Source organism: Triturus cristatus, chromosome 2_1, assembly GCF_964204655.1.
Source record: "Triturus cristatus chromosome 2_1, aTriCri1.1, whole genome shotgun sequence".
Classification (NCBI taxonomy): Eukaryota; Metazoa; Chordata; class Amphibia; order Caudata; family Salamandridae; genus Triturus; species Triturus cristatus.
Genome location: NC_140581.1, coordinates 1,157,417,378 through 1,157,429,923, shown reverse-complemented (window position 1 = coordinate 1,157,429,923; position 12,546 = coordinate 1,157,417,378). Strand labels below are relative to the sequence as shown.

Below are 12,546 nucleotides of genomic sequence, written 5' to 3'. Positions count from 1 at the left end.
TGTAATCTTTCACTGCTGTATCTCATTTTGCAAATGAACAGATACCTATTTCAAAGAAACACATAAAGCATACACACAAGCTTCTACCTCTGCAGTTTACCAGTCACCGGAGGATTAGAGAAATAATTAATGTTTCGTGAATAGAAGCCCGAAGTGCACACATGATGTGTGAGGATCGGCAGACGTTGCGCCTGCATGGCCTACAACTCCCAGAATGCCCAGGGAGTGAAAGCAGAGCAGCGTCTGTAATAGGAAGTTACTTGCACGTCGTGTTGTGCGTGATTCCGGCTTCGATCCCGTCATTCATCATCACCGGGGCTTCTACCAAAGAAGCAAGAAGACGCATGGAGGCGTCCTATTTTACCGGCCCGTATTCCGGACTGGAAGGGTTTTTCCGGCACCGCAGCGGAGAAGAGAGGCGGAGGACTCTATTTCAGCCTCCCCCTTCTGCCGTTGCCTTCGTTCTCACAGCGGACGCTCCTGTTTCCGGAACTCCCGTCTGAGAAGGGAGTGGTCGTCACCTTATCCCGTCGTGGAGCTTCCAGGTAGGAGCTGCACTGTTGCTTTTGGTCTCGAGGCTAACGCGCACGGACCAGGAGCCGTTAACCCCCCCATCGCCTGGTGTTAATACACTATTGCCTGGAAGCGAGTTGCATTGGAGCTTGGTGTCGCTTGTTAATGCTCTGGGAACTTTATACTGTGGGGTCAAGCTTTTTTTTCCGTGACACTTTAAGTTCATAGTATGTAGGAGATTCCCAGCTTTTCTTTTCATGACTTTTGAACCCACAGGTTAGTGAGTGTTCCCAAGCGGAAGTGCATTACTTATGACAGTTGAATCTTCGCAGGACAGCACAAGGACCCTGTATTATTTCACATAGTTATCCGGCATGACCTTAGATTCAACAAATAAAACTTTATTAGTTAGGGCTGAGGACTTAACGGGACAATTCTGTTTCCAAGGAAGAGAGTTCTGTGATTACAAAGCGCTTCAAGCTTTTTGGATTATTCCTACAGCCTATTATCACTCAGTGTAGGTGTGTAGGGGAATCAGTAGAGGTGGCTTTGGTTGTGTTGGAGGTGCATCTGGTGGTCTAATGGTGACATGCTTATTTCCTCTTTCCTAGTTTCCGGTATGAGGTAATACCGTGTTGTCTGAAGGAAGACAGAGTCTCCTTGTTGGATATATTGCCCAAGGTAACTGGTCCTACTAGCGAGGCATTATGAGAGTAGTGTTGCATGCATTCGTGTAATTCATGATGTGTTATTTGTATTTCAGGTTCTACACCCTGCTGTCCCCATCCTTTCCTTCCCTCACTTGATTGTTCCAATACTCTGTGCAGTTATTGTAGGAGTTGGGGAGATCAAGGGGTGGACCCCTTAGTGCATCGCTCGGACCCTGAGGAATACCCGTCTTCGGACAGGATCGTTACATGATGTGTGTCCTTCTGTAGCCAATAGGTTGTGATACTCAAACCAAGTGGGTTTTGGTGTTGGACACCTATATGTGCTGGTGAGCGTTCAGCACTTTATTTAGTTGTAAGTGACACCACAGTCATTAGCCTTATTTGACATTAACATTTTTAATCCTGTGAGAAGAACCGTGGTGGCGCAAACAAGATCCCTAAGGATATCAGAGCGCTTTACAAAAAGGATGGAAGGAAGGACATAAAAGCAATGTCGACATCAAGTAAGAATACAAAAACAGGAAAAATTGCATAATTACAAGGCAAATTAGACAGGAAGAGTAATACAATAAACAGGTATATAGCAGGCTACGCAGGGAGGCACACTATGCGGTAAGGGAGAGCAGCATCAAATGTTGGTACAACGGATGTAGGATCAATGGCTTTGAGCAGGTGAAACTAGCCCAATTAAGGTAAGAATTTATTAATTAGGAATCTTTTGGATTCCAGTTTGAAAGCAGTCGTTGAGGAGATTCTGCGTACTTCCGGTGGAAGAGAGTTCCATATCTTTGGGGCAGTGCCGGAGAAGGCTCGGTGACAAGTTATTTTTACTAAGGATGAGTGGTTTTAGGAGGAAAGTGTTAGCGCTTCTTGAGGCTCTACCACCACAGGATAATTCAAGCTTTTGCGCTAGGTACCTGGGAGTTTTGAGATGCAGAGTTTTGTGCCCCAGAACTGCAATCTTTAAAAGAATTCGAGCTTCGGAGGGCAACCATTTAAGTGATTTTAGAACTGGGGATATGTGCTCATTTCGTTTGGTACCAGTCACCAATCTAGCCGCAGCGTTCAGTGATGCCCTTAGTGGAGCCAGGGTGTATTTGGGAAGGCCACAGAGCGTAGCGCTGCCGTAGTCAAGCCTCGGCAAGACAAGCGCTTGGACCACCTGCTTGAAATCGGTTTGTGGAAAGAATGGTTTGATATTTCTAAGTGTCCTCATCAAGCTATTAGCTTTCTTACACACATTGCTGATGTGATTTTTCATATTCAGGTGCTTGTCCAGGGTGATTCCGAGGGATTTGGCAGAGTCTATGATGAGTATAGTGTGGGTAAGTGCTGGGGTTGTGGCAGGATAAGGAGGTGCACCTTGAAAGTAAAAGGCCACTTGTGTTGGCAGCTGTGGCACCTGCCTTACTAGTCTAGGCATAAGATACTGGGCGGTGATCCGTCTGGGTGTTCATGACAGATCTTAAGTTAACCCTCAATTTCAAAACCCTGAGCAAGTGATAACTTTAATAAAGTCACCGCTTATGGCATTTGTAGGGCACTGGAATTATGAGATTATGCGACGCGGCAGTTTTTGCATAGTTATATATCTGCTGCATAATCTGCAGATTTTAATTAAAAAATGTTTTTCTAGCTCACACAGTTCAAAAGTTACTGAAAACGTAGCAATGTGTTGCCATGCAGTGGAAGGCTCTTTGCACAGGTTGAATGGTCACCTTTCAGTTACTTGTTGCTATATTTGGTTGTTAAACTGTTACTAATGAGGCGTAATGAAAGCACAGACAGTGCTAACGTGCAAAAATTACAAATGATGAAGTAATGCTATCACAAAATGTGCTGCATTATGAATAAGCAGCTACCTACATCATTATCATATGAAATCTCTCTATTTTTGTCATAACTACACTTTTACAATTGCCTTATAACCTTCTTGCTTTTTCAGATTGGTTTGAAAATAGACCATTTGCCCACTATTTATTTCAAAATGTTCTTGGGGGAGAACTAGGGTAGGGGCATAGTGGTCAGGCTCGCTCGCTATGCTCGCTTGCCACATATCACTCATCCTGAACGTTTACACCCCACCACTTTCAAATGTCACCATCCACTGGATGGCATTAAAATGTTGCCCCCCTAAAAAAATGTCTGCTGACCACCATGCATGGAGAAGATCATACTAATGGTCAAACACATGCTATATACAGGACACAGGGAACTCACCTGTCCATGCTATTTGAGTGTGATGTGACTCTTACCCGGAGAACAATCACAAATGCTACAACAGCCCACAAAAAAATGGAAGAGAGTAAGATATTCTGAAGTTTCAAAACTATAAAAAGGACTTTGAGATACATCAATCTAAAATGAGTAGAGTTTGTTGGTGAGGGGTGGGAGTTTGCTTTCTATGCTTGGTCACCTGGTGCAATGTGGAGTAGGATTTTAATTATTTTGTTGAGATGAGTTTGGTTCCCATTCAAGCTCTCTAGATTTTGAAAACATTGGCAATGCCATCCGCTATATGTGACAAAATGTACTTTGACAGATTTCCATCCAAATATACGGAAAAGAAAAATCTGAAATAACAAAATACAATAATGCAATTGAAGCTTCGGCAGGATTTGGGTGCCATCTACCTAATTAAAGAATGGTAGACAAAATGGATAACTGGAATTTTTAATTCGGTGTAGCTATTAAAAATAAATTGATAACAGCATCCCTTGTGGAACAGCAGAACTCATGGACTCAAGCTGAAATGAGAAAAGAGGCAATGCACACAATTGAGAATCACGTGGCAAAAGAAATTGCAGCTATTCAAAGCCAAGTCCATAGTGCCAGTCGCCTGCCGGTAAGTTCCAGAATGTTACGAATAATTGTGTCAAAGGCTTTGGAAAGGTCCAATATCAACTGGGCAACCAGTTTCAGTCTTTCAGTTATGTCCAGAAAGACTGAATTACTTAGGATAATAATGTCAACAGCATGCGAATAACATCAGTTATGTCCAGAAAGGCTGATTTACTTGGGATAACCCTTACTGTAGTAGTTCTGCAAGGTAAAAGATTTTGGAGATCACCTGAAACTTATCCAGACCTCGTGGGCTCCTGAGCAGCTTTTTTAAGAAAGACTTCACAACTGCATTTTTCAGAAGCAAATGGATCCTATAAAGATCCAGAGACAGGATGAAACCCTCAGTGAAACAACATCTACAGAAGGGTTGCTGAGTATTTATGTGAAAATGCTCACAGAATTGAAACAACCCTATTAAAGGATTGGGGTATGGCTTGCAGATGAAGCCCCTTTCATTCTGTCACTTTCCCGATACTCTGAGCAGCCCCTGAATCATCCCACATTGGAGGCAGTCTTTTCAGGGACCACAACATCTGCTCCCCCACTTCCTTGCTGGCAATAGTTGACAATTATGATTCAGTGGACATCATTTCTACGCACAGGGCTCTAGTCACCTCTTTGGTATGTACAGAAGTCACCTTCTGACCATGGATAATGCATTGTAAGTTAATCTGAGACATTTCTGCTGGTTCTGGGTCAAGAACAATTAACAGCATCCTGAGGAGGTCGTATTATGTGTACGCAACTCACAGAGCTCACTGCAGAAGAAGTCAATGCATTATCAATGGCTAGCATTCTCTCTATTTAGAAGCACTAAATACAGTGCATGGGACAATGACTGTTAGAGAGGTATGGAAGGATCCATAGTAATTTAGGACATTGTGCACACTGCAAAAAAAGGAGCTTATAATGTAAAACATGCAAACCCCAGCTCCCCTCACAGCAAGCCACTTTGGTTTTCATTCCTGTATAGGCAACATTCTTCACTTTTTTCTGCTACACCTTTTCAATCTCTTGCTCACCAGCATGGTAATGGATGGCCGTGCTGGAGTAAATGCACTAATCCTGCTATAATATAAAAAAGGAAACAGCTGCCGTTCTTCAAAATAATAATTTTGACCCTCTTGGACAGAGTAGGTAATGCACATTGACACACAGGTTACAGTGGGTGAATGTGGCTGATAAATTCATTAACATGCACTCACTTTACCCAGCGGTGTTACTTGTTCTGGTCCATGTCCAGCACCGCAGTTAACGAGTGAGGTGAACAAGTGACACGAACAAGTGATGAGTGAGAAGGATGATTCCTGGTATGTAAGAAAGAAAATTTGACTGGGTGGTACGTGTGATGGGATGATAACTGAGAATGACGACTAAGGATGGCGAATGATGAGTAAGTAGGATAAATGGGGAGGATCATTGTGTTGGAGAGGAAAGAGAAAAGAGGAGAATGCCTGGTATAGACAACTTAGGTTAAGTATTGATGCACAATATGTATGAATTATCAGGACAAATGTTGTGCTAGAATGACAAGTGAGGCGGATGAGTAGGGATGTCCAAAAAGGGATGCTGTGTTTGTTGAGTTTATTTAAACACTTTGAATAAATGGAGACCGCGGCAGTAATTTCAAGTTTGGCAGGAGAGGAGAATTGCAGCAACGGCAGAGGTTCTTCCACCTGCCAAGCTCACTGTTGTCCTGCCCAATTTAGAACTGGGAAACTGCTGAAAAACACGTGGAGTCCACTCAGCGTTCAGCTCTGCCGCAAGCGTGCCCATCACACAGGTGTTGGCATTTTTGGCCTAGAGATCCCGTACAGGCAGCCATGGATCTGTAAATATGACAGGCTGTCCTTTGCAGAGGAATGCAGAGTCCAGGGCCTCTGCCAACCCGGGAGGCTGCAGTTTCACCCGCCAGACCTTAAATGACCCTGTGAATCGTTTTCTGTTCATATCATCATTTTCGTAACGAAAAATTGCAATTCCAGCTGTGCAAGTTTGAAAGTTACTTACATCAGGATCTAATTCGACCAGTTCATCTTCGAGCTTTCGGATCTCTTCTTCCGTTAGGTTCCCTAGGATTTCGTCCTCATCGAGGTCACGGTATTTTTCTAATTCCTGTCTGTAAGACATGTTTAGAAAAGTCTTCGTTTCAACTAAAATGTTTTTGTAATATCGAAGTGACCTAGAGGGAAAACAGAAAAGGGGTCGTGTGAGAATTACTCATCTAGAACATAATCTAGAAAGCTTTGCTGCCCAGGATTTTCAGGTCTGCAGAACAGAGTACAGAATGTACTACCTCATTTTGGGGCACGAACGTGCTGACAACGCTTACAATTACACATATATTATTATTACAGAGAACACAAAATATAACGAGAGGCAGTAATCTAGTTGTGATCTTTTAGAAAGTAAAAACAAATCCCCACTGCTAACCATTAGCAATATTTTTCCAAACAAAGAAGGCACAATATTTCAGACCCAATAATATGAAGAAAACAATTTCTTACAAGTGCTTCGTCGTATTTCCAGCAAAAACCCTGAAGAAGAAGTAATCTTGATCACATCTGAGATTAATATAGGAGTGCATCATGCTGAAGCATAGCCAGCACTCATATATTCTGTTGTAATTAATGGACTACAAGAAGTGAAGTATTGCATACTGAAAGCATTTTATTCGAAATATATATGCTTAGAACGTGATTATTAAAGTTACGTGACAATTTACATATTAACTTGACAGAAACATTTCTGTATACATACGCATCCCTGGCCGTAGGGCGCACTGGGCCACTGCTTCCTTCTCCTCTCTCCTCCCCTCCTCCTCTGGCTCTCCCCTTCCTCCGCCGCCCTCCCCCTCGGCGCATTCTCCACCAGGCGGACGACCGCACCCAATTAGCTACATATTTGATGCCCACTGACATGCTCAACCGACAAGTACACTTTGACCTGTGCCTACATACAGTGATCGACATTTAGTTCTTCTTTTTCATGTTATTTCACTTTGTTATTCATGTATAATTCAATGATGGAATTGATCTCTGTAATAATAACGGGTTTTCCTGTTGGTCCTATGATTCATGCAACTGTTAGTAAATGTACTATGTCACGGAAATGTGAGGCGGCACGATTAACAGAGTGAACTTTCTTTCGGGATTCTCCTGGTATCCCGCCTACGTCATTCCAATTATTGTCATTATAATATCAATGTTGGATTATGTCGTAATGCAGATGCTAAGATTATTATTTCGTCAACAACAAAAAAATCATTTATAAAAATAAGAAAAAAAACTTGACAGGAGAATTTAACATCAAATGTCTTATTGTGAGATTTTTAACTAGGGTGTGTGCAACTATTAATTGACAGGTTCATATGTATGACCAGAGTTATTCATGCGAAAGTATAACTATAATGTAATTTTCATAGTTGGTTGCAAAGCAATACCAAAGGGGATCATCAGTTGACTGGGGGTGAGTGTTTGATTTGCTCAAACGCTCCGTCCATCATCCCCTTTGGTATCGCTTTGTTCGCCCTAAGTTGGCAGGGTATGCCCAGACGTGGGTCCCTTGCTCACTTTGCACCTGGATTCAAGATAGCCTGGCTGATGAGGGTTATGAACCCGAAACCGGTCCCAGGTGCTTGTTTCCGGTCCAGGGAAGACATGGTTTGGCAGTTCAGGCTGGACTGTTCCCATGAGGCACAGGGTCAGACTGATTTGCATATGGCCATGTCTGAACTGGGGTGGTGGAGTGAGCCAAAGAATGATGATGGATTAAACCCAGATCAGTTGACTGGGGGCGAGTGTTTGATTTGCTCAAACGCTCCATCCATCATCCCCTTTGGTATCGCTAAGTGATATAAGGTACATGTTCAAATCAAAATTGGCCCTGTGGTACAAGACTGTAATGATGAAAAATGCTAAATGTGGTATTGCCCTGTCACTGTTCTGCTGGATGTCAACAATAAAAAGATGTTAAAAAAAAAAGTCCATGTCAGTTTCATTTGCTGTAGTAGTCAACCACAGCAAAATGCATGGATTCAGGCACCTCATAAATGGGCCCAATCAAGTCCCCCTGAGCTTCTGCCAATGTCCCCTCAGGGAGAGAAACAGGAAACAGAGGACATACATGTGTTCTGAGAGTTTTATCTGCTACACATCTGACATTCTTGGACAAATAGCCCTATATCCCGATCCATGGCTGGCCACCACTAACACATTCCTAACCTCTTCTTCGAACCAGTCATGCTGAGATTTTCCCTAATGAGCCAAAGCAATAAGACTAGGTCTTGATTTGAAGGGAACCACAAAAATATTTTTCTTGGAATTACCTCATTTTCAATAGATGACTCTTCTTTCACCGTTCAATAGGGTCTGAGATTAGCATTTACATTTTTTTTCCTTTAGGCCAACCCCTTACAATATGTATTAATTCACCTGAATACTCTGAATCCTGTGCAAAGGCAGACATCCACTAAGCCTTACACAAATAACTTTCTCAAAATGGCTAATTCATTAAAAATGCAACCTCTGCATCCTTATTAGATTCTTCTTTCTATAAATACTTTATTTTGGTCATAGACCATAAAAGTCACAGGTCAATAGTACAATACTTAACATCGAATATAAATATAATATTAAAAATATCACTAAAAGTACATAACAGCACGCATAAATATGAAAAAAAAATAAGTAAGACATGCCCCAGCCACCTGAGCTAATCATTAGAAGCATTTGAGAGACAAATTAGATTCACATTAATCGAAATTAGCAGTAGTGATTTCACATGTCAACCATGAAAGGTAATCAGCCGGTACATTTGATATAACAGGAATACGATATCGCAAATTTATGCTAATTTCACAATACGTTTGAGACTTTGTCTGAACCCCTCTTACTTAAGATGCTCACTAAGGATTTGTGGTCAATTTTGTTTAAGAATGGTTTCCCTCACAGAAAACTTTAACATTTTGCAACAGCCCACACACACCAACAATTCACACTCAATAGTAGAATGCTTGGATTCATATCCCCTCAATTTTTGTGAAGCAAAAGCAAAGAGATTCTCAGGATCTCAGAACAGCTCATAACCAGACGTGGCTTGCGACAACTATAACTACACAAGGTAAAGACTCATTAAAGGATCAGAGTTGGACTGGCCAAAAGGGCCATCATTCAGAGCCTGATGGGCTGGTCTTAAAGTTTTTTTACTGTTAATTTCCCTGATATTATGAAAATCATTGCCTGCAGGAAGCTCAAATGCATTCAGTCTTCCATAACTTACAAAACATCAATACAGTGTATATGTATAATTTCAACACTGTCCCAATTTTTAAACATTTGCCCCTTTTTTAGTAATCTGATTTACTAATGGGGGCTACTTTTGTTTTTGTTCCCAGGTTTATTTTCTGTCCCAGTCTGACCATGGAAAGCATTTAAGGAAATGTGCTCAATGTAACTCTTCCTTTAAGAAAAGCATATTATCAGAGCAATTCTTATATCCAACAACGACTACATCTCTATTGGTGAAATGGTGCATGGATTCCAGTGTCATTCTTTATGAACTTTGAATAAAATTCATACAATCCTAAGAAGGATAAAAGCTCTTGTTTGTTAGATGGTTCGGGTGTCAGAACAATGCTGGAAATCAAACTGGGTTTCAGTATGATGCCCCTAGAACTTATAACATAACCCAACTATTCTACTTTGTTGTTGAAAAGCTTGGATTTTTCCTTCTTGAGGGTCAAACCACTAGTCTGGAATCACTTGTAAAATGTTCAAATTACTTTCTTGGCCTTTAGAAAAGATTAGAATGTCATTCTGGAAGGCTGTGACTCTTTCCATGCCAGAGAACAGCTTATTATCCTTTATAAAATAGCAGAAGCCACGTTAAGACCGAATGGCATCAGGCTAAATCTGTAAGCCCCACAAGGAGTGATAAAGGCAGTTAAGTCACATGAATTGTTGTGAAATTCAGCCTGATGATAGACGGAAGTGAAGTCAATGGTCGAAAATGTCTTGACCTTGCCCTATGTGGCCACTATTCTGTGTAAGTGGGGCAAACCTTGCCTCTCAACCACCACCTGGCAGCTCAATTGTCTCAAGTTGATACATAGTCGGATATCTCCACTTTTTTCTTTGCCACCATGAGAGGAGATAACCAAGTAGAAGCTGGTTCATTCACCTCTTAATTTATCATTTATTTTATACATTTTCAAAGTCTTTGTTTGCAGATAAAGGAATGTTGCAAATTTTCTGCCTCATTGCCACAGGATGGTCCTTGAGTCTGATGTGTCACTGGTAACCCTTAAATAGGCCCAATTACTTTCAGAAAATGATTTCATACTCTTGCAAGACACCTTCCAGATTGCTGTTAGAAATGCTAAAACTATATGGTGCCTTGAATGGATAATTAACATATGCAATTTCTGCTGCTCAATCTACCCTAGAATGCGGTCTCCCCAGTCTACCGCATTAACCTTAGCAGTGGCTGATCTTTCCCCAAATGACAGGTCAGTCATGAAACAACTTCCAAGGCAATTATGTGTCCACCATAAGTACCTGGTGTGATGCGGCACACCCGCAGTTTTCTTATGAGATTATAGTAATGTGAGACCTTGTGTCTACCAGGAACTTGACGCCACATTGATTTAGCTGAATTGTACACTTTGTTTGTTCATGGGTCTTACGCTTATCAAGCAAGGCAACCAATAAAAGAAGATCTTCCAAATTCTTCTCAATTTATTCATCGTAACCCTCATTTTTCACTGCAAGCACCCTCATGGGTCGGGCATTAGCATAACAGACCTTGGAGAAATGGTCCCTTTTGCCACAACTGCAATACTTTTTGCCCAACGCAGGACATTGCTTGAAGGAATCCAGGTGGCTTATAGGATGATAGCTGTAGAACTGATTGCAGTAGGTCTCATCCTGCCTGCGACCAGCAGTTCTATTATTTGTTATGACATTGTCATGCCTGGCTTGTGCATTGGCTCGTATAACATTTACCTCACTGCCTAGACTTTCTGACTACAAGGTTTACCTTATTGTCTCAACTCTCTGGTTTCTTAATAAGTTTCACACCCCTGGCATAATGTTGGCTATTTTTAATAGTGCTAATTACTTTATAGAGAGTTGAATTCTTGTGGCATTGCAACCTCTCCTGTACCTTTATGCAAGTTGTGCGCATAACAATCTTATTACGGATCATCTCATCAGAGTTGTTGAACATACACGTTGCAGCTCACATTTGAAATGTTGCCAATATGCTTCTGCAGATTCACCAGGAACTTGACAACTATGGTAGATATAAAGAATAGTGTAGTGGGGCTCCATGAGAATGCTGATGCTCGTATCTAAGTATTCACTCAGTTTTTTAACTTCAACATAAACATCCAAGTTATCCTCATCCACCCCTTCTGGCTTCATAATTGGTAGTGATTGTCAAAGAAACACCTCCCTTCAGTCCCCAAACAGTTGTGCACTTAAGCTTCCTTGCACCTGGCCCTTTACTGTGTACTGTCAATGGCAACCAAATACATCTCAAAACTTTTAATCCATTGGCTCCATCTCTGTTTTAAAGTACCTTGCACTTCCCAAAACGTTGCAGGCATTGACACAGCATTAATTACACCTGTCATAGTTAATTAATTAGGAAAAGCTTATGGCCGCTGTGCAGTTGCTGAAAATAATAACAATATAAACTGTGCAGCATTTTCCAATGTGAGTTAATAACAGCTTGGTAGCAGGGAATATTAATCAAGCTACAAACCCCAAAGATGGAGCTAGAGAACTTCAGGAACACACACTTCAATAATAGTACCTGCAGGAAAATGTGGGCGTTACAGGATCCTCAAGGTCAGCCCACAAGGGAGCAATAAGTGTCTACTGATGAAAAGTCCCAACTCCAGGTGTGGCTGCGAGATAAGTGGTGAAGCAGGAGCTGTACAGCTGCACAGATGGCTTCACCAGGGCATGGCTGTGGGGCAGAGCAAGCAACAAGGACGGCCCATGGTAGGAGCGGCAACACAGAGACTAAGGCATCCAATGAAGTGTTACGCAAGTAGACTGCGTGTGACAGAGCCAAGGGCAGCGTCAGTCACAATGCCCAGAACAGGGGCCAATGAGCCCACAAGGAAGAGTGGAGGGTGGAAAGAGAAGATTTGGTATCCCACACTCATCGCCACCAAAACCTGTAGTAGTAAACAGGCTGCGGTAAGCAGGAAAGTTCTTTATTCTGTCTACAGTTATGGTGCACCACAGAAGAAATGGCTCAAAATCTCAGTCAACATTCTAATCACTGTTTGGAAGGTTACTCGTGCGCACACACACAAAGAAGGGAGGAATGGGCTGAGATGAAAAACAACAAGGATACATATGCCACAATTACATTCTGCAAGATGCAATATCAAAGGTACAAAAGAAGGATTGAACACATCAACGTGAGAAACCTTTTGCATGTTTGGATTACTATTTCAATCTTTCAGTGCCAATAACATTCCTTAGTCACCTTTAATGTGGTT

The 12,546-nt window shown here is 41.8% G+C and overlaps 1 protein-coding gene across 4 annotated transcripts in view; it reads right to left on the bottom strand.

Moving 5' to 3' along the window:
• The window catches only part of TMOD1 (tropomodulin 1), a 497,118-nt gene that overhangs the window by 302,313 nt on the left and 182,259 nt on the right, over positions 1-12,546 (bottom strand). For all 4 annotated transcript variants that reach the window (XM_085636597.1, XM_085636598.1, XM_085636599.1 and 1 more), the window contains exon 2: positions 6,039-6,210. In XM_085636597.1, coding sequence (XP_085492723.1) covers positions 6,039-6,158 — 120 coding nt within the window. In that variant the 5' untranslated portion in view covers positions 6,159-6,210. The remainder of the gene's footprint in view (positions 1-6,038; positions 6,211-12,546) is intronic.